At 38.5% G+C, this 23,562-nt stretch overlaps 1 protein-coding gene and 1 long non-coding RNA gene across 2 annotated transcripts in view; both read left to right on the forward strand.

The window, feature by feature from the left end:
- The window catches only part of LOC148742493 (uncharacterized), a 307,714-nt gene that overhangs the window by 117,371 nt on the left and 166,781 nt on the right, over positions 1-23,562 (forward strand). The window lies entirely within an intron of this gene.
- The window catches only part of LOC111334734 (uncharacterized), a 178,721-nt gene that overhangs the window by 93,100 nt on the left and 62,059 nt on the right, over positions 1-23,562 (forward strand). Inside the window, exons 10-11 of the mRNA XM_088747592.1 lie at positions 9,322-9,393; positions 14,938-15,009. Of these exons, the coding sequence (XP_088603718.1) occupies positions 9,322-9,393; positions 14,938-15,009 (144 nt within the window). The remainder of the gene's footprint in view (positions 1-9,321; positions 9,394-14,937; positions 15,010-23,562) is intronic.

The raw sequence follows: 23,562 nt of genomic DNA on the forward strand, positions 1-23,562 counted from the left end.
CAAGCTCGCGTACAAAGAAATATGCAAATATGTTTAGGTTGTGTACTGGGCGAAATATAAGGATTTGTAGGGGAATGTAAGGTCCGGCACTCTCAACATAAAAATCTGAACTAGCTTTGAATAAAAACAAATTTACCTCGCTTGAGTAATTGTTCCTTTGCAATGTTTGAGTTTTCATGGCTGGTTTAGGACCGTTTAGCTCGACTTTAGCACATCTGCCTTGCCCTCTATATTAATTTTATGGAGAGAACAAAAAGTGAAGACCTTTTAAGGTTAGCGTGCACCTTCAGTTGGTGTCTCGCGTGCAAGCGATTGAGCGCGTCCGGTTTAAACTGTAGATATCTAAACCCCTATATCAAATTAAAGCTTATAGGTTTGGCTATCAGACTATACCAAAAACTTTGAAAAAAATGAACTGTCGAGTTTTTTACGACTTGTACATGCGAGCGCCCGAATCACCTTCAAGAGCTACAAGTCAAAGGGAATTTGTTCGATTGCTCTCAATTTTGACAGTAGCTAGTTTTACATATAAACAACGAAAATTGTCTCCGAGTTTTTTATTTCTAAACACTTTTATTTAAAGAGCGATTTTTGTACGATCGCTCTAAATGTTTTGAATCCTATTTAAAAAATGTTCTCTAACTTTTCACTGAAATTGAATTATGGCAAATCGCAGACACGTTTTTTTAGCGCTTTATTCTTATTGGTCGATTTTGGCTTTTGACATCAGCCGGAAGTACAAAGTAGCGCCTTTGGGGTTCCGACAGGGGACACAATTTTTCACATTTTTCCAATTTTTGTACCTCGGGTAGGATGGCTGGGTCCGAAACTCGATACCGAAAGGCATGTTTGAAATTTCTTTGAGTACCCCTCATAACTGGATCCCTAGAAGAGCTCCAAATCTACAAATTTGCGTTCCATTCTCTCGTAAACTGTTGAATTGAATGATTTAAAACTGAGTCTCCATAACAGCTGGATAAGCCTTCTGTGGCCTGTTGAGTTTCGTTGGGAAAATAAGACCTAGAAGGCAAAAAACTTTTGTCTCGAATACGAGGTGGTGTGGGATCTTGAGGCCTAAGCGGCCTACCTTATCACATTTCTTCACAAGGGAGAGCGAGCCGAATTAATCGCCGAACTTTGAAAGCCCCAAACGAGCGATTTTGAGGCTTTCTGGCAGAAAAAACACTTCCAAAATCCTTGGGCGATTTTCCCTTTTTATTAGGTGTCGATGTTAGTTTTAAATTTTCATCATCGCTGCTGTTTTGTGAATCGTCAATCGACGAGTAAAACGAAATTCTCGTAGAACTTGATTCTGCACACTAAAATAGAAAGAGCAAAGAATTCAGTTTAAGTGGAGACAAACTAAGACATGGACATAAAAATATCAACTAATTTATTCAAGGAAAAGTTTAAGAATTCGGAGTGAGTAGTCCTAAAATCAGAGAGTCTTAAAAGAAATCATGTTCATCTTGTGCAAATGCAGTATTCGAATTGTAACCGTCTCTGTCTCTTGGCGACAAAATGAGAACACATGACCTTACTTGTGAAACCGCCGAGACTCAGAGGACCCACGCATGTGTCACATTCTTAGGCGGGAAAATCAATTATATTACCGACGAAGAAATCGCCCCATCCGTCTAGGTTAAGCGTTCATCAAGATCAATTTTTTGAATTTTAGTCGCTCTTTTATTAAGGGAAAGTAGTGCCTTAGTTATTCTAGAACTTAAGCAGTGCCAAGGAGATCTGCACCATCGAAACCGTCCTTTTCTGCAAGATAAGATACGAACAAAGATTTTAGGAGGAGTCAAGTTTGTGTAGATAAAGTTGCAATAAAAGGTGTTGTTAAGCAAATTTGTTTAGCTTACCTATCCTCTCTTAAAGTCTCTTGAGAAAATCCATGCGACTGGAGGCAAGAAACACACTCCTCGCTACTGTAGTTCATTATTGAGTCCGACGCATAAAGTCTAGCTATAGCTAGGTTCGTTCGACTAATGACATACGAAGAAGAAGCTGCTGAGACGCACTAGCTAGCTAAAGAAGGACGAGTTTTGGAAGGAAATCGCTTTTATAACAAAATTTTAATCGTTTAAAAGTTCACGGCATAAAACTGAGCAAAAAGTAATAATGGTAAATTGGCCACCGTAACGATTACAAAAGCTGACGTTTCGAGCGTTAGCCCTTCGTCTTTCGCTCCGACGAAGGGCTAACGCTCCAAACGTCAGCTTTTGTAATGGTTACGGTGGCCAATTTACCATTTCAACTTTGTTGATATATCCAAACTATTTCGTTACTCCCACCGACGCAGCCCCAAACAGTTTCTTTCGAAACTATCAGCCTTTATCAAAAAGAAATAACGCTGTTCACTGTGTGTACAATTATTGCGCCTTCCTGGGGCCAAATTGGTAAATCCTACTTGGCTCCTTGAAGGGCCAAATTGAAAAAAAGTTCCCTCAACGTAGAATTCATAGGGGCCAATTCAGACTCTGGAAGAGTCGAAATGGTACTTATCTCACCCGTTTTGGCTAAAATAGTCGAAAACGAACCTTAATTGGCCAAATTGGCCCTCGATAAATTGAGGCCAATTTGGCTTTTGGGATCGTTTGGCTCTTCTCATTTTGCAGTGTACATATCATTACTAAATGTGTCCAGTTAAGAGCTTTTTTCTAAGTATGTTAAATTACTTGTAAATTCACCTTACACTATGTGTAAGGAAAGTATAATTTTCAATACACACATGGATAAGAAAAAGAAATATACTGAGCAGTATACAATCCTTATTCAACAAAATCATTATACATCAGTATATCGTTCCCGGCGTATAGTCGGCATTTCATGCAGTGTTTGCCCCAGTCTTCCGATATACTTCTATCCAATAAAGGGGCATGCACTACCCAACTGCTAGGTTTTCTTTAAAAAGCCGGCTCTGTTAGTGATGGAATCACTTCGTTCCCAACATGATCTTGGGCTCTTATTTCTATAGCGACCAACGTGGTGCGACGTTACGGTTAGTTCTCTAGTGGCGTTGCCCGCCCTTTTAGCTTCTTCTTTTAAACAATCTCCGGCCTTTTTCGCTTCCGCGATATAGCTTTATTCAAATGTGACTGTTTCCCCCTAACTTCGGAAAAATCAATCCAGCTTTAAATGAAATATTCTCTCTTGGAATATTACCATCCTTGCCTCAAAAAGTTACATTAAAGAATCTGGAATTATGTCGAGATTCTTTAAAGTAATGAACTCTGGAATGTCTGCAGGGAACACGGACCATCAGAACAAACAATTACGGTTTTTGATTTCGCAAGGGGATTTAGGTAAAAACAAACCAAGCATTTCAAATCTAAATAGATAGTGGGAGTTTTTCTAAAATGCTTTGGCTGGTTGTTCGGCAGGGTGAAAATATGTCGGGAATATCGTTCAAACGTTTGAAAAACCTAGACTTGGTGGAGAAATATGAAAATAACAAAATCTTCTCACAACATGACGCCCAAGTCATTCTAAATACTGAAAGAAATACTTAAAGGACACTACTCTCATGACTCTTATTATCGACCCCTTGATCGGAAAGGGACATCAAAAATGAAATAAGTAGAATCATGTGTACGGGCTGGAACAAAAGCTGACATATCGCAAAAGAGAATAAATGGTGTAAGAAAACAAACGGATTTTCTTTTCTCTTGAAAAGGACTTTCGACCGCTGAAAGACCCTTACCAACTAAACGGCCGAGTGCGCACTGCAATAACAAAAAAATAAGATAAATGAATTAAATTATATAGGATGAGAATAGGCATATAAAAAAATATGGTGACCATTATCATTTTAGGGTAGTTGGTACCGAATAGTGAAAGCTGTAATGATTTAAAAAGTCTTCAGCAGAGGGTTGACGGTTTTTCCCGGACTTTTGTCCGTGGGTCTCGATTTATTATTGATTATCACTTATTTTTCCTGGAGCGCGGAGACCTTTATAAATTTGTCGACATCTGCACCTAGATCACGTAAAACGAACCATGAGTTATTTCTGGCGGCCGTTTCAGCGGACAAGAAATGCTTTTGGCGATAAATTGCGACGGCAGAAGTATTTTACAGAGTAAATAAGGCTTCAAAATAAGAGCGACAATCGAGCTATAACGAAAACATTTGATATCAGTGTCTCGCTTTTGCACTTTCGTTCTTTAGGTACTCGAAAATCACGTTCTTCAGGCTCTGAGTTTCAATGCCTAGAGCCTGTGTAGCCGAGGAATAGAGGCAATCCCCGTCCTCAGGTGGATTGAATGTCACTTCAAGCCCTTATTGCTCTAGTTTGTTTTCCATGTCTGGCATTGCATGTTTCAAAAGACATCCAACAAATCGAAACAGAGATTACTTAGGAAGGAGAACGCAGTCAAAAGTCCTTCCCCCACGAACTTTATAACGCACTGAAACACGCGCAAGAATGCGAGAAAGTAATAAAGAGAGGAAACGCCCTAGTTAACTTGCGGACATTTCTGACCGCAAGATACAAGTAAAATAATAAAAATAATTAAGTAAGTGAATGAATAATAAATACCACTAACTTTTTTTGAACCCTTGACATTTTACCTACGACCCTTGACCCTCGACAAAAACCTAACTCAATCTCTTTGAAGACCGAAACTTTGATGTCTGTTTTCACGCGAGCTGACTTTACTTAAACGAATTGCAAGGGTATGTAGTTTTGTTGGATTTTGATGAAACTTGGTCAGACCATTCATTGCATACTAGCTAACGCACAAAAACGTATGAGGCTTTAACGGAACCGACTGATTATTTTCTTTTGTCCAACTTCAATAAAGATTCTCTCGCGAACCAATAGGAATATCGGAAAAGCCTCACATCCTTTTCTAGCCTTTCATCTGCTGACTGGTTGTCCGCGGTAACGCAAAGGCTGGTAACTCAGTTAAACAAACACCATCAGTTTTGTCTTTAATGGCTTGCACGTGTCTACCGAAACAAAACCAATCAAAACTTTTATTATTTTCGCAATCTATACGCTATAAGCGGTAGCTTTACCGTGATAGGTAGTTTCTCATGGTTTCTTTTATAGAAGCACGCCTGGCACGCTTTTTCCGGAGGCTACCCTAAATAAACAATCCGGCGAAAAAACCTAGTTGACTCTCAGATTTAGTCTGTCTTGACTGTTTCGGGTTTGAGGACTAGTGACGGCTTAGAAAATTTAAAAAGTAAAGGAGAGTAAGGTTTCTTTAATTCATTTACTTTGTCAAAGAATTGTGTCAATTGACTCACTTAGGAGATGATATACAATTAGTGTGGGCGATTCTTCCATAAGCTAGACGAAGGAAACATTCTAAAGAGGGAAAGGATAGAATGTTTCTTAACCGCAGCTCTCCGTGAAATAAGCCATTTAACATTTTCTGATTATGCGGCCTTTAGGCGAATATTGTAATACTGAGAATGGCATTTTAAAAAGTGAGTATAATAAGAAACCTGGAGGCTGGCTTTTCAGTCTTTAGATCCAAAGATTCCCCGAGATATAGGACTGTTTAAAAATAAATAGCAGTCAGTAAAAATGGTAAGATCTGGAAAAACCTTCAAACTGATCATTTGAAAGTTACCGGAAAGCTGCGTTTTTGATGTTTGGCGTCAAAAACCTTTCTTCATTGAGAGTTTAATTTGGGAAATGCGAACATTGTGTGTGCCGCATGCGCAGTTGAATAAAGAGTGTCCTTTATTAGAAGTCAAATTCAAATCGATTATAAAACCATTCGATCCGCCACTGGAAAACATCACTTGAACTCGACCAACCTGATGGAAACACTCAGTTGAACCGCTACAAGAAAAGAAAACGTCAATTCAGATCAGTGGTATCTGAATAATCTCTAGTTATTTCAGTCCAGTTAATTCCCTTCCCATCTTAATCGCTATCTCAGAGATAATTTAGTTCGGGTGCCGTGCGAATATAACCTGAGAGTGACATCCACTACAATGTTAGACCGGGTTTGAACGATCAGGGTATGCCATTAAATTACATTTTTAGCGATAGTCATTTATTCAGCAAGACATTTGGACGGAAGCGATTTCATCAGTGGAGATCTAAACCGCCACAACTCCATTGTCCTTCTTGATACACTGATGCCTGGTTTTTAAATTGTAGCTGATTGACACCCTTCCTTACCGAAATATTAGATGGTCTCTTGTTTGCTTAAATCAGCAGTCCTGCAAATAAAGAGTCTTGCTGATTCTTGGAATTTGTCAATCACGACTATTTTGGCTTTGGAGACTAGCTAAGGGCTGAGTTAATTTAAAAAATAAGATAGTACTGTATCCCACAATTTAAAAAATTAGATAGTATTCCATAATCTTAACAAATAAGATAGTATCGTAGAGACACTCGTCGCCGGCTATTCGCTGAGGGGATAATATACACCTAGTGTGAGTGATTCTCTCATATGCTAGGCGAAGAAAACATTACAACACTCCCTTTTCGAGTTCTTATTGTTTAGTTGGAGGACCGCTGAAAAATGCTTGCGAGCGGATTGGAAACGAGGCTAACACAGCGTAATGTTTACGTAGAAAGAGAAGAAGAGCGAGAAAATTCGTGTATCGTGTATAATAAGTTAAAAAAACAGCTTGAAAAACTCCGCTTTGCGCTGGGATAAGTCTTAGAAAGCTATGGCGCAGTCAAGAAAGAGAAAAAGTTCGGGTTTCGGCCGAGATTGTGCTTGTTTTGGGTGCTCAAATGCACAATACTCTCAGAAAGATGGCGCTTAAAACGGCCTTTTCAAGTTCCCGCAAAGGAATCCACAACGAGATCGATGGTGTAACTTGATAAAAAGAAAGCATCGAAGAGATGGTTTTTATGTTAATAGTTTTACAGTAATTTGCGAAGAACATTTTAGACGTGAAGAAATGTACAAGCCTCCCGGCGGCACAAGATCTCGCCTCCAAAATCGCACCGAGCCTTTGATCTTCCCATGGAAGACTATTTCTGATCCAAAGCCGAAACGACGCAGGTTAGTTCGTCAGAGGCCGGATGGCAAATACTTCTTTGAGTAATGCAGATGAAGAGCAAATGGAACTAGAAAGTATTTACGATGTGTGGCTATCACGCTCAAGCAATTTGTCGTCTATAAACATTACACTATGAGTAAGTCCAGAAATTCCAGAAGGTATCCGGACAGCTCGCCCCCTGGACAATTAGCCCCCAGTCTTCGGACGATTAGCCCCCTGTCTCTGGACTATTAGCCCCCAAACCACCATCCTTGAAATAAACTATGCTCTTGCTGTTTACTTTACGAACGTTTCCCTATCATGTATTTTGAACTAAACAATGTTCTTGTTATTTGCTTCTTACGAACGTTTCTCCAACGTGCGTGTCGAATTACAAAGTATATTTTACAAAAGTGAACTGTGTTCCTTCTGTTTACATATTTTACGAATGTTTCTTCGTCATGTTGTTTATTTCGAGAAGTTAAATGGGAAGGAAAGAAACCAGGAACGAAACTTCGAAACTTTAGCTTATTAGCGACTACTTGTTAGTGTCAATGGAGGTTTGTTTATTTCAAACTCGCCACGCGCATTGTGCGAACTTTTACTAATTATTATTTATTTTCTTATTGAAAACCCATGCGCAATGTGCGAACGTTTACTTATTCTTGTGTGCTTATTTCGAACCCATGCTCAAGGTGCGAAATTTTATTCCTTGTTGTTTATTCCAAAGCCACGCAAAATGCGCGAACTTTTACCGAATTACCCACGGCAACGTGCGAACTTATGTAAATTTGACGTGAGACATTTCATTCATCCTAATTCAGTGCTCATTGTTTTCTAAATTAACGATTCCTCCAATCAAATGGCGTGTTTCGTTCGAAGTCAAAATCTTGATCCTTGGGATGTGTATAAAAGAGATTTTTCAATTGTGGGTACTCGTATTAGCTTATTCAGCAATAAATGATCACAGCTGCCCCTGTACATTCTGATCCAGTCCTCTTTCAAGTCCACAATGACACTCAAGTTTACCCCAAAACTTTCTTAAGACTTGTAGGTGTTCGAATACGCAAAGAAAAACAAACGCCCTCCGCTAGCTTAAGGAATGTGTTATTGTAAACAATTCCGCCATGGGAAATGGATGAGAATTTGAAACGAAAGCAGAGATAAAAACCAATCTGCCGTGGTTAGCTATGCAGGGCTAGCTTATTGTATTGATTTCCTGATCGACCACGGTGCTAACTTCTAAAATGTGCTCAGAATTCCGGATTTAACCACGGGGTGCCTAATCAGATTATGTCGTGACTTATATGACGATGTTGCGATTTTCACAAAGTTCAGCCTGGTTTTTCTGTGCGGAAATGAAAAGCCCCAAATTAATTTTTATATTCTCCAGAACAACACTATTTCCACTTATCATTAGCATAATCTGAACCGATTCCGAGTTATGCCGCATGGTGAAAATGATAATTGAAAATGTGCTACAAAATGCGATATTTGGATTTTGAAATATTGGTGATTTTTAAAAGCGTTCCGTGCTGTCAAAATTGAATGAAACGGTCCCGTTTTAGACTTAAGTCATACCTCAATCCCTCCTATACAAATTTGTCAAATTGATACGAGCTTGCTTTCTTTTGTGCTTTTCATGAGCAAAGTTTATTTGCCTCAGTATCCGGGGCAATGATTTCCGCCATTTTACGGCTACCGACGCTCGTTTCAGTTTTCGTGGATTTACTATGATAAAGAAACAAGTCTGGAGAAAAAAACCTTATCGAGTTTCTAAGTTCACTATAAGGCATCTCTGACTGAAATATGAGGACAGTCATTTTACGGTCGATGTGCCACCTCTTATGCGGTCTTGAAAAAAAGTCGCTCGTAACCCATATAGCCTGTCCAGGCCCCGGTTGTCCGATAGACGGATAACGCTATACACTGGATAAATCTCTATCCGGTGGATAGCGCAGTACGTTTTGGTAACACTTATTGGCTGGATTAAGATTTATCCGTTGGATAGCGTTAACCGCCCTTTGAACAACCGGAGCCATGGCATGATGTGGTATTTGTGATGATATGAACTAAGTTCCAGGCAAGCAGTTAGTTCAAATTGTCTCAATCCTACTGCAGTTTTCTTTTAAGAGTTTGGAAATCGTTAATTAAAGAAGTTATCTTGTTTTTGGCTCAGATTTTTCCTAGGAAAACCGAAAGCTGACTTGTCCACATGCTGTGCTAATTTGAGATTTCGGCTGAAAAAAGGGCTGCTCATTGGAATGAGGGAGCTTAATAGAGGTGGGAGGTTGGGCGAGTTCAAAGCTTTATCTTACTGGGCATTTCTAACTTTCTGATGTGATGTTTCTTTTTGACAGGGACTTATCCCATAATCAATTAAAGGACTTACCCCCAGGAGTATTCAGCACTGTTCGGTATCTCATCAACCTGTAAGTACCAATCAACATAAATCTTTATTCACTACTGTAACTTCCACACAAGTGATTCGAGGGCTCATAACTGTCTCATGCAGAAGTCCACCACCTCGAAATGAAAAATATACAATCGGTGGAGGAAAGAAATCCACAGTGAGCAGTAACAGACCATCTTATTCATCATCTATCCTCCCCCCGCCCCCCCCCCCTCCCCATTCCTTTTAATAAAAACCATTATCCGCCAAACGAGGACTAGAGTTTGGTCTCAAAATCAAACTCGACCTTGTATCGGGGGGGGGGGGGGGTGGGTAGGGAAGGATAGGGAAGGAAAAGACCAAGCAACCAGGTAAGTTAAAGTGAACCAAGACTTTTCCCATCTTAGCTCAGGATATCAGTGGTTTTTAGCTCCCAAGAGCAGTCCTTACCAGAGCTTAGTTTCGACATCATAATCTTGTCAAAATTGCTCACTCAAGGTTACGGTTTATAGAAAATTAACGATGTGGATTAAAAAAGGAAAAACAGTGCGTGAGAAAATATGGGTAAAAAAACCTTGTAAAATGTTTTCACTCCCTCAGCATGCAGTTACATTAAGAGTACTGCAGTTGGTTAATCTTATTTTTAATTTAATTTGTGTATCACTTTCCTTCTATGTTGTGTGGAAATTAAATAGGTTTCGGGCGCATTAATCATTACCTGGATCGGTTTAATTCGTCTAATTTACTTGGTCACAAAAGGTTCTGTTTTACTACATATAATTGTTCATTAATATCATTTAATCTTGCGCGTCAGCTCAATGTACAATCTACTGTTATGTCTATCGGTTTCTGTCATCCCCATCCGTCCTTGGTCTTTCTCCTAGAATTATCACACTTCTATAAAAGTTGTTTGGCTATTTTATGACTAGAAAGGAATTATTTTAAACCTCTTTCATCATATCAACATTTCTTAAGTTACCTTAGAAAAGCAATATATGTGAGAACTTAGTCACTAAGTACAGTATAATATTGGCTCCAAATGTGCAGCATCACAAGCTCATTCGACCATCTTTCCGGTAATCATTGTCAAACTCGCTCCGATCTGTATACTAAGAAAGAAAACTTTTTTCAATATATTGATTTCATTAATTCATGATCTTTCAACAAGAGGTCTGTCAAGAGGTCTTGTCATATAATTGATTTTTACTAAATTTGCCCATTTGTTGACTGTTCATTTACAATGTCATAAAATTTTCACTTTCTAAAAATAAAATTTTGTTCGGAACCTCATTTTCGACGGTTGCACGGAGAGGTCTAAGACAGGTCACCTCCCATAATGTCACCTCAGCTGACGAAAGGCTAAAAAGGATATGAACCTTTTCCGATACTTCAATTGACTCCCGAGAGAATCTATATTGAAGTTGGACAAAAGAAAATGTTTCGACGAATATTCTGGCTAATTTTCATCAAAATTTGACAAAACTACAGAAATATGTCTCCTGTCAAGAGAGCTTCTCTTGACTTTGTACATGCGTGTGGCTCCCAACAGTTTCCACAATTTTTCCAAAGTGACATCTATGGAATCTGTGAACAGTTTCAAAAGATAGGTGTTGAGGTAGACATGAAAAAGTTAAGGGAGATACTTGTGACCCCTCTCTTTTTTTGTCTGCTAAAGGACAATGGCTAGTAATTCAATTCAACAAACACCGTTAGTTTTGTTGAATTGAATTACCAGGGGTTCACTCTTACGTTTTACAGCGTAAGAGTAATTTTCTCTCGATACATCGCTGATACATCTTCCCAAAATATCTCTACAGCGATATGACAAAGAGCGCACATCTTAACCATTCTTGCAAAAGTGGCGGCAAAAAAATATTTCACGGAGCAGGGAGTGACTTTTGAAGTGGACTATGATCTCTAATACAGTGTAGACTTACTTATTTGTGATGCTATTTGAAACAGTCGTCGTTGATGAATGAGGGGGGGGGGGGATGGGGTGGCCGTTATCCGGAGCCGGTAGGTTCGTATCCATGACAGTGACACAAAAATGATAAAAGTCTAAATTTCCAAAAATCTTGAATTATCGGTCTAAATAATACTTCTACCAAAGAGTTTTATCTTGGCTAGTTGTATAACGATTCCCAGTTCATGTTCAACGAAAAAACCTTCCTTCAAACCTACTCGACCAATGTTTTTTGTCTCTGATGAGAAAGGAAATTAAAGTTAACTAATCGATAAAAAGAAGTATCGTATTTCTCTTTTTTTGTGTAAAAAGCATATCAAAAAGGTGATTTTTACTGAGTTTTGCAGTTTGTAGAGCCAAGTTTTATTGATTGAACGTAGAACTGCCAGACGCGATCACTGACTGTAACCATACACTGGATATGACTATCACTAGAAATGATAACCACACCGTCTGTTCGGTATATGCATATGTAGACCGCGATCTTGGAATCTCAGACAGTATATGACAAAGAGCGCAAAGCTGATTCGGAACATCAGTTGAACTCGATTAAAAACTTGTTGGAAACACTTGCAATGCAGCAAGAAGCTACGACCGTCACAGCTTTCTTGATTTTATTGACAGTATTTAGATTGGAACGAATACCAAATAGTTGCTTCAGTTTTAAGTTAAATGGAACCTCAAATCGACGACCTTATGAATTTCAAAAGTTACTTTACTTGACTGTTGTAAAAGCGAGAAAAAAGGTGAATTGATTCAGTTGTGTTTGAATGATCTCTAGTTATTTAAGTCTAGTGAGTTCCTTTCCCATCTTGATCGCTATCTCAGAAATAACTCGGGTGTAGTACGAATAAATCTAACAGTAACATCCACTGAAATATTAGGCAAGGTTTCAAAGATCAGAGCATGTCATTTAATTACATTTGTGCAAGCGTCTCTCACGCTTTTAGTGATCGCCACTAAAAACACAATCGCCACTAGCAACACAATCGGATGGAAGCGACTCAGTTTGAGGTTATAGAATGGAGAATGCATTGAACGGCAACTCTGCTGTCCTTTATAATACACTGACGCCTGGTTATTAAACTGTGGCTGATTGACGTCCTTCCTTACCGAAATGTTAGTAGGAGCCTCTTGTTTGCTCAAATCAGCAATCCTGCAAAAAGCATACTCGCTGATTCCTGGAGTTTGTTTGGAATGACTGTTTCGGTTTTGGAGACTAGCTTAGGGCTCAGTTAAATGAAAAAAAATCACATAGCATAACGTTTCTTTTAGGATCCCAGCGTCACGTGTCACTTTATTCGCGGAGGAGATGATATACAACCAGTCTGGGTGATTCTCTCATATACTAGGCGAAGAAAACATTCTAAAGAGCGAAAAGATGGTGTGTGTCCTAACCATTTTTAATGAAATAAGCCATTTCACTTTTTTAGAGTATGTGAGCGAACGAATACTTGTAATACTGAGAATGACTTCTAATTAGGTGTACTTGGAAATATTTGGAGACTGGCCTTCCATTCTTCAGATTCAAAGAGTCCTCGAGATGCAGAACTGTTTGTGACGAACAGTATAAAAGGGGAGATCTGAAAGACCTTAACTGAAACCGTTTGGCGGTCACTGCTTAGATAGTTATGGTGGCATAATTTTGGGTATAATGCTGTAATCGGAGGAACAAGCAATATTCCGGCATAATAACTGAAGCTCTTATGCGTAAATGCGTCAAACCATTTACGCAATACTGTTGAAACTTTTCCTTAAAAATCTTTCAAGAACGATGTCAGCCTTAAAAATGATTCAAGTTCACTATAAAGATTTTGATTCCGGAACTTGAAAACTCTATATACAATAGTGGAAAATGCCTCTTAGCTTAAATGACTTCAATTGGCCACACGAAAAGGTGCACTACATGGGAAATGTGAACATCGCTTTTATCACAGTTATATAAAGTCTCCTTGATAGGGAGTCAAATTAAAGTTGGTGCCGGGTAAAATCATTTCCGAGTTGGAGAAAATAACCCAAAGGGGCAAAAAACTACCTTTGCACAGGTATCAACGGCGAGAGACGATCAACGTAGATGATTTATAGTTCAGCACAAAAGTAATTTTCCTCCGATACACCCCTGATTCGCTGACATATCTTCCCAAAATATCTTTACAGCGTTACAATATGAACGTGGTTTATAGCTTAAGCGAAACATTACTTGAATTCGATAAAGAACCCGATGACAGTTTCCACGGCTTGCTTGATTTTATTGACAATATTTGATTGGAAAGAATTGCAAACTATTGCTTTTTAGAGTAAATGGAAACTCAAATCGACGGCCTTCTTAATTTCATAAGTTACTTTTATACACGATGGCAGTCCGATTTGCTAAAGCAGATCCAAAGAGTCCTCGAGATCCAGAGCTGACGAGCAGGGAAAATAGTGAGATCTGAAACTGAAGACCTTAATTGAAGCTATTTGACGGTCACTGATAGGCTCAGATAAATTATACCGGCATAATTATGGGTATAATGCCGTAGGCTGAGGATCGAGTGTGATTACGGCAGAATTACTAAGACTCTTGAGCGTATATAAATGCGTCAAACTACTTTGCAAAAATTCAGAGAGGTCTTGAGCTAGTTGTAAATGTGATACTTCTATCAGAGAATCTTATCTACTCAAGTTGCCTGGCAAGCCCCACTTGATTTTCAATTTAAAACATTTTCCGTCAAACCTAATCAACCAATTCCGTTTTAGCGTGTTTCCCCGAATAAGCGCCCGGGCGCTTCCTCAAAATCATCGGCCGAAAAAAGGGGAGCTTTTCGGAATGAGGGTACTTCATAGAAGTGGTAACTTATTAACAAACTATTTGCCTGTACTGTTTCAGAAGTAGTTGAAGCTTAAAAAGTTATAGATAAAGTGGCAATAGATACAGGTGTTATTTGTATTTAAGAAAGCAAGGAGGAGAGGGGGGGGGGATGTCCGGGAGAGAGTTCCATAAGCTAGCGGCTAAGTAAGAGAAAGAGTAAAAGCCGTATGTTGTAGTTTTAGGTTTTGGAAGGGACAAGATATAATTACCACGTAAGTTATAGGACGTAGATCTAAACGTAAAAATATCATTTAAATATCCTGGATAGTTAGTAAAAAGATAAACTCTTGTACGATATGATTAGAATATTCTGTAGGCGTCTGACTTGAAGAGATTTTAAGTTGACCTTATTCAGTAACATATTATACGAGGACTCATAATCTTGTAAAAGAAACCTTAAAATCCCCTTGTTGTAGGCCTCCACTTTACCAGAATTGCGGGTGCCGCAAAAGTGCCACAAAGAGGAGCAGTAATAAAAATGCGGCAGGATGAAGGCCTTATACAGCTTTAATAGAATGTCTCTGGCGACGAGTTTTCGGAATCTTTGCATAACTTTAAATTGAATGTTAATCTTTTTACATATAGTGGATACATGTTTGTCGAAAGAGAGCCTGTTATCAATATTCATACCAAGAATGTCTAGAGAATTTTTAGTTGGGAAAGAGAAATTGTGATCAGTTTCTCCTAAAATAAGCGCTTGGTGTTTAGTTACGTTAACTTTCATAGCGTTATTTTTGTACCATGAAACATGTGATGTTTCTTTTTGACAGGGACTTATCCCATAATCAATTAAAGGACTTACCCCCAGGAGTATTCAGCACTGTTCGGTATCTCATCAACCTGTAAGTACCAATCAACATAAATCTTTATTCACTACTGTAACATCCACACAAGTGATTCGAGGGCTCATAACTGTCTCATGCAGAAGTCCACCACCTCGAAATGAAAAATATACAATCGGTGGAGGAAAGAAATCCACAGTGAGCAGTAACAGACCATCTTATTCATCATCTATCCTCCCCCCGCCCCCCCCCCTCCCCATTCCTTTTAATAAAAACCATTATCCGCCAAACGAGGACTAGAGTTTGGTCTCAAAATCAAACTCGACCTTGTATCGGGGGGGGGGGGGGTGGGTAGGGAAGGATAGGGAAGGAAAAGACCAAGCAACCAGGTAAGTTAAAGTGAACCAAGACTTTTCCCATCTTAGCTCAGGATATCAGTGGTTTTTAGCTCCCAAGAGCAGTCCTTACCAGAGCTTAGTTTCGACATCATAATCTTGTCAAAATTGCTCACTCAAGGTTACGGTTTATAGAAAATTAACGATGTGGATTAAAAAAGGAAAAACAGTGCGTGAGAAAATATGGGTAAAAAAACCTTGTAAAATGTTTTCACTCCCTCAGCATGCAGTTACATTAAGAGTACTGCAGTTGGTTAATCTTATTTTTAATTTAATTTGTGTATCACTTTCCTTCTATGTTGTGTGGAAATTAAATAGGTTTCGGGCGCATTAATCATTACCTGGATCGGTTTAATTCGTCTAATTTACTTGGTCACAAAAGGTTCTGTTTTACTACATATAATTGTTCATTAATATCATTTAATCTTGCGCGTCAGCTCAATGTACAATCTACTGTTATGTCTATCGGTTTCTGTCATCCCCATCCGTCCTTGGTCTTTCTCCTAGAATTATCACACTTCTATAAAAGTTGTTTGGCTATTTTATGACTAGAAAGGAATTATTTTAAACCTCTTTCATCATATCAACATTTCTTAAGTTACCTTAGAAAAGCAATATATGTGAGAACTTAGTCACTAAGTACAGTATAATATTGGCTCCAAATGTGCAGCATCACAAGCTCATTCGACCATCTTTCCGGTAATCATTGTCAAACTCGCTCCGATCTGTATACTAAGAAAGAAAACTTTTTTCAATATATTGATTTCATTAATTCATGATCTTTCAACAAGAGGTCTGTCAAGAGGTCTTGTCATATAATTGATTTTTACTAAATTTGCCCATTTGTTGACTGTTCATTTACAATGTCATAAAATTTTCACTTTCTAAAAATAAAATTTTGTTCGGAACCTCATTTTCGACGGTTGCACGGAGAGGTCTAAGACAGGTCACCTCCCATAATGTCACCTCAGCTGACGAAAGGCTAAAAAGGATATGAACCTTTTCCGATACTTCAATTGACTCCCGAGAGAATCTATATTGAAGTTGGACAGAAGAAAATGTTTCGACGAATATTCTGGCTAATTTTCATCAAAATTTGACAAAACTACAGAAATATGTCTCCTGTCAAGAGAGCTTCTCTTGACTTTGTACATGCGTGTGGCTCCCAACAGTTTCCACAATTTTTCCAAAGTGACATCTATGGAATCTGTGAACAGTTTCAAAAGATAGGTGTTGAGGTAGACATGAAAAAGTTAAGGGAGATACTTGTGACCCCTCTCTTTTTTTGTCTGCCAAAGGACAATGGCTAGTAATTCAATTCAACAAACACCGTTAGTTTTGTTGAATTGAATTACCAGGGGTTCACTCTTACGTTTTACAGCGTAAGAGTAATTTTCTCTCGATACATCGCTGATACATCTTCCCAAAATATCTCTACAGCGATATGACAAAGAGCGCACATCTTAACCATTCTTGCAAAAGTGGCGGCAAAAAAATATTTCACGGAGCAGGGAGTGACTTTTGAAGTGGACTATGATCTCTAATACAGTGTAGACTTACTTATTTGTGATGCTATTTGAAACAGTCGTCGTTGATGAATGAAGGGGGGGGGGGGGATGGGGTGGCCGTTATCCGGAGCCGGTAGGTTCGTATCCATGACGGTGACACAAAAATGATAAAAGTCTAAATTTCCAAAAATCTTGAATTATCGGTCTAAATAATACTTCTACCAAAGAGTTTTATCTTGGCTAGTTGTATAACGATTCCCAGTTCATGTTCAACGAAAAAACCTTCCTTCAAACCTACTCGACCAATGTTTTTTGTCTCTGATGAGAAAGGAAATTAAAGTTAACTAATCGATAAAAAGAAGTATCGTATTTCTCTTTTTTTGTGTAAAAAGCATATCAAAAAGGTGATTTTTACTGAGTTTTGCAGTTTGTAGAGCCAAGTTTTATTGATTGAACGTAGAACTGCCAGACGCGATCACTGACTGTAACCATACACTGGATATGACTATCACTAGAAATGATAACCACACCGTCTGTTCGGTATATGCATATGTAGACCGCGATCTTGGAATCTCAGACAGTATATGACAAAGAGCGCAAAGCTGATTCGGAACATCAGTTGAACTCGATTAAAAACTTGTTGGAAACACTTGCAATGCAGCAAGAAGCTACGACCGTCACAGCTTTCTTGATTTTATTGACAGTATTTAGATTGGAACGAATACCAAATAGTTGCTTCAGTTTTAAGTTAAATGGAACCTCAAATCGACGACCTTATGAATTTCAAAAGTTACTTTACTTGACTGTTGTAAAAGCGAGAAAAAAGGTGAATTGATTCAGTTGTGTTTGAATGATCTCTAGTTATTTAAGTCTAGTGAGTTCCTTTCCCATCTTGATCGCTATCTCAGAAATAACTCGGGTGTAGTACGAATAAATCTAACAGTAACATCCACTGAAATATTAGGCAAGGTTTCAAAGATCAGAGCATGTCATTTAATTACATTTGTGCAAGCGTCTCTCACGCTTTTAGTGATCGCCACTAAAAACACAATCGCCACTAGCAACACAATCGGATGGAAGCGACTCAGTTTGAGGTTATAGAATGGAGAATGCATTGAACGGCAACTCTGCTGTCCTTTATAATACACTGACGCCTGGTTATTAAACTGTGGCTGATTGACGTCCTTCCTTACCGAAATGTTAGTAGGAGCCTCTTGTTTGCTCAAATCAGCAATCCTGCAAAAAGCATACTCGCTGATTCTTGGAGTTTGTTTGGAATGACTGTTTCGGTTTTGGAGACTAGCTTAGGGCTCAGTTAAATGAAAAAAAAAATCACATAGCATAACGTTTCTTCGGCCGAAAAAAGGGGAGCTTTTCGGAATGAGGGTACTTCATAGAAGTGGTAACTTATTAACAAACTATTTGCCTGTACTGTTTCAGAAGTAGTTGAAGCTTAAAAAGTTATAGATAAAGTGGCAATAGATACAGGTGTTATTTGTATTTAAGAAAGCAAGGAGGAGAGGGGGGGGGGGGGATGTCCGGGAGAGAGTTCCATAAGCTAGCGGCTAAGTAAGAGAAAGAGTAAAAGCCATATGTTGTAGTTTTAGGTTTTGGAAGGGACAAGATATAATTACCACGTAAGTTATAGGACGTAGATCTAAACGTAAAAATATCATTTAAATATCCTGGATAGTTAGTAAAAAGATAAACTCTTGTACGATATGATTAGAATATTCTGTAGGCGTCTGACTTGAAGAGATTTTAAGTTGACCTTATTCAGTAACATATTATACGAGGACTCATAATCTTGTAAAAGAAACCTTAAAATCCCCTTGTTGTAGGCCTCCACTTTACCAGAATTGCGGGTGCCGCAAAAGTGCCACAAAGAGGAGCAGTAATAAAAATGCGGCAGGATGAAGGCCTTATACAGCTTTAATAGAATGTCTCTGGCGACGAGTTTTCGGAATCTTTGCATAACTTTAAATTGAATGTTAATCTTTTTACATATAGTGGATACATGTTTGTCGAAAGAGAGCCTGTTATCAATATTCATACCAAGAATGTCTAGAGAATTTTTAGTTGAGAAAGAGAAATTGTGATCAGTTTCTCCCAAAATAAGCGCTTGGTGTTTAGTTACGTTAACTTTCATAGCGTTATTTTTGTACCATTGACTTGCCTTAGCTACTTCACTACAAATACATTTTTCCAATATAACTGGATCAGTGTTTGAGTAGTACACTTGGTGGTCATCAGCTTATACATTCAGCTTGGCTTGCGTAACATGATAAAACAGATCGTTAATGAAGACATTAAAGAGCTTTAGTCCTAGGACACTCCCCTGAGGAACACCTTGTTGAAGTCCTAAATGTAATAACTTTCCTAAATGTAATAACACTTGGTCCTAAATGTAATAACATTTGGTCCTAAACGTGATAAAGTCCTAAATGTAATAACATTTGGTCCTAAATTTAATAAGCTTTCAATGCATTAGTTTAACTGTGCCTGTGCATCCACATTGAGATGTTAAAGTGACAACTGTTCCGCCAGAGAATCCTCTGACCAAAATTCATGGCATATTGTGGGCTCTCTCGCTGATTTTAAGCAGTGTCTTGTTTTTAGTTACCTGAGATGTACGCCGAGAAGCATTGGCTACAAACCTTCATACGTACTGATGTGTATGCTTTTGGCATCAAACTGACAGATCCTAATACAATACAACGCTGACCAATCCGGCCACCTTAACCAAACAGGCTTGGTGAAAAGATTTCAGATTTTCAGCTAGTAGTTTTTCACGGAAAAAAATTCGTTTTCCCTTTAGTAATAACGGATAACGGAAAATAGTATCTTTGTTTCACGCATCGCGACTGGCATATCATTCACGGCTCACGCATTTAACATTTCACAATCACGAATCACGGTACTTAAAAACAGTCAATCACGTTTCCCTGAAAACCGCCACATTTACATTTAGACATGGAGACGAGACGGACGAGACGAAATTATTTGTCATGTCTGACCATTTACTAATGTAGATTTACTCAGATTTAAAAGACATGAAAACTGAAAACTCTTAACCTTGGGATCCTAATGAAATCTATGAGAAGACAAATCCGAATTTGCGGAAGCATTGTAGCAGTTGTAAAAGAACGATGTAGTTAATTTAATATTACCACTAGTGCTGTTTACCCATTCAGACTACGAACAATCTAGGACGTGTGAAAGAACTGAAGCGGAAACTGTTTCCAAACAGAATTTACATAAATTTGAACATTGCCTATGTTCAGAGATACAACCCGTTAATCGACAGCAGATAAAGGCGTATTCTTTGCATTTTCTTCTCAATACATAGGACACTTGATTTTAATTTCTCGGTAGCGTTTTCTAAAACATACCACAAGCTGTGGTGGACAGTATGTTGGAAGAAATCGAAAGTGATAACGCAGGAATATTGGCAGCTGAAGGCTTTTGAAAAATTCCGCAGTATATCTACTTTCCTTAGTCTTGAAACTCATTAATTAACGGTCTTAAATGCAACCCTTTGACTGTACTTTAAGTTAGACCTTGAGAGATATTTCTTAGGCTGTGCGAAAAGGTTGGAAAATGTTCTTGTTTTCCGCGATGAACCATCGTCTTGGTATTTGGTGAAGGTATTTGCTTCCTCTTTTCTGTTGTGACAATGTTTAAAAAAGTACTAACAAGGGACCTCGATCAGAAAACGACAACATGTAGCGATCTTTCTTGTTCTGTCAAGAAAGATGTATCTAAATGGTGGTTAGTCTTGTTATATATCTACCTTGAAATTCAAGTTTCTTGGCGGCGCACAATGAGACTGATTAGCGTAATAATTTATCCATCGGAAATGCGCCAGTACATCACGGAATTCATCCTGAAAGTTGTTCTCAGTGTTAGGAAGACGATTGTGGTTGCTCTCCGACCGAGTCCTTTTATTGTTTTTGAGAAAGAGTAAATGTAGCGTGATGTGCCTTAAGAAGGGAAATTTCCCTTTTCAATTACGACAATACATCCTAGAGGTACTACACAATTCGCGGCGGTTACTCTGAAATATGACCTTGAGAACAAACAGACAGAAATTCAAAAAACAAATCGCTTTAAAACCTTTCAATCTTAGCACGGGTTTCAAAATGAGCCGTTTACAAAGCAAAAATTTATTTGAAAAGTAAAAACCAAACGTTTTCGACACTGGGTCACCATCGGGGTAAATAAGCAACGTCCGCTAAATTAATGTTCCTGATGTTTTGAACGCATTTTTTCCAGGGTAGGAAAGGTATTCTTCTTCAGATAAACAGTATAAGTTGAAATTATGTATTCTGTTGATTGTGTATGATAATTTCTGCATGAAAAAATTAGCCAAAATTGAAAGAAACGACGGTAAATGACTTCGAGTTAAGCTAGATTTTATCCTTAAACCAAAAAGACTTCGCTCTAATAAGAATCAAGAATGGCTTTTTTATTTTGAGAATCGAGAAAGAGAGCCAGTTGTGTTTTGTAGCACAATAAACCCAAGAGGGTCGTCTAAACTTTTTCTTTATTTTGACTGTCTAGCCCTTCTACTGCTTTCTGCGACTTTGTCGCAGACATTGTCTAAAAGTTACGATCAACCACACAAGCGAGTAAGTCACTGTGCTTTAGAAGCGCAGAGGCGGATTGATAGTTAAGCTTTAACAGTAGGATAAGGTATTTGAATAAGTTTTTTGTTTGAAAAGTCTCCAGTTTTTCTTTTCCCTTCTTTTAATTCCTTTTCCAGACTTCTATATTTTTTCTTGTATTTATTTGGCAACAGCGGTTGATTCTTGATGTTTCCGTTGAAAATTTTGCGCGTTGAATGTGTGCGCGGTTGGCCAGATTGATCCACTCGCACATGCCCAACGTTTGACCGCTGCTTTCAATTGTTGTGCTGTTATGCTGTACAGTCAGAATGCTCGGCACCTACCGCCCCAGCTGTGTCTAATCTTAGTCATCACCAAGCCCCACACTTGCGGCTGCAATTACAAAGAAGAAGAATTGCAATGTGACATTCGACATCCCTTCTCACTCCAAATAAGTCGATGTCTACGTATAAAACAAACTAAACATCTACTAGCTCATCACCATCGTTGGCTATGCCTTTTCGGCTCTATTGTCCCACAGAGAGAAAGCCATCATCCCCACACTAGATTCTTTCGTCCTTTCAAATTCTTCAACTTCTACTTTGTTCACCTCTGATGATTTTAACATTCGACTTCCTCGTAATATAGTGCCTTATCACCATGGTCTCAGTTCTTTGAATGATATCCTTACGCCGACTCTCCAGTATTGCACGGCAGCTACACGTATTCAACAAGGTTGAGCAGGGCTTCATAGACGTCGTCTGCTAAAGCAGAGGGTTTCCTATTCCCTCCGGAGTTTTCACGATCTTTATGGCCCACAGACCTATCCCGCAATAATGCTTCTAACGCTAAAACCATAACGCCGGACTAAAATATTCAGTCTTATGCTAAATCAATGCAAGTAGTAGCGTACTACATTCGATGCGCATCTCAAAGAAAACTTTCGGAAATATTTCACAGGCTCGTGAAATGTTTTTCGCACCTATTATTATTTTTATCATTACCAATCATACGAACTCAAGAATCTTTTCAAAGTCAGTTTAACCAGTCAATACTGTAAAACGTTAATGGGCAAATCTTTTGTGTTACTGCCAGCTAATTTGAAACGGAAAAGTTATGCTCTTTACGAGCACGTCACTCATAGTGCCGATTAAGTTGAAGAAAAGTCCGTTTCAGAGTCAGGTTATGCTATTTTATCTAATGCTTGATCGTTAAGGCGATCAGTGCGTCAAGCAAACCATGTTTCCTTTTCTTTTTCTTTAAATCATTTAGTAGACCATTAAAAAACGGCTCACACGATTAGTTTTACTCACATCTCAGAGAAAGCAAAAGCACAAATTTGTGCGTGAGTTTTTGGAGATCGGTACATAATTAACAACCTTTGACATAGATAACCCTTTTGAATGTGCTGGTCAGCAGTTTCTTTTCATTTAGACCTGTTAAATGTAAGTTACTGAGTATATAATTTCACCGTAACCACGAAACTATTCGACAATTTGGAAACAATAGCTTTCTGGAGAGCCGGTCAAGATCCGAATTAGGAAACAAAATGTGCATGCTAACAAGGTCTGGTCTAAAAAGTAAAGACAAACAATTTCATATCCAAGCCCGCAAATTGTCCGACCTACAAATTTGTAGACTTCCTAGTCCAAGTTTTTAATTTGGTTTATGACTTGTACCTCCATCGCTGATCACAGAAGTATACCGTTATCACATTTTTCCAAAACCTAATGTACCTGAGAGTCTGAGCCAGTGATATATGGAGGTATTGGTGAGCGTACTCATTGTTTCGCCAGCTGTCATTAGAAGCTGTCAGTAACAGTCTCCAGCCAATGCTACTCGACTTGCGACTAGTAAGTAGAAAGATACTGGTTGATATCAGCGAGCCCGCCATGTGACATGAATACTGGTCAGGGGATTTTTCGGTGCAACAGCTGTCACTTTAACACCTCAATGTTGGATGTCCGCTATAACACAATGCATTAGCGCAGTCGAACGACTGCATCAGAGGCTTATTACATTTAGGACCAAATGTTATTACATTTAGGACTTTATTACATTTAGGACCAAATGATATTACATTTAGGACTTTATTACATTTAG

Source organism: Stylophora pistillata, chromosome 1 (genome assembly GCF_964205215.1).
Source record: "Stylophora pistillata chromosome 1, jaStyPist1.2, whole genome shotgun sequence".
NCBI lineage: Eukaryota > Metazoa > Cnidaria > Anthozoa > Scleractinia > Pocilloporidae > Stylophora > Stylophora pistillata.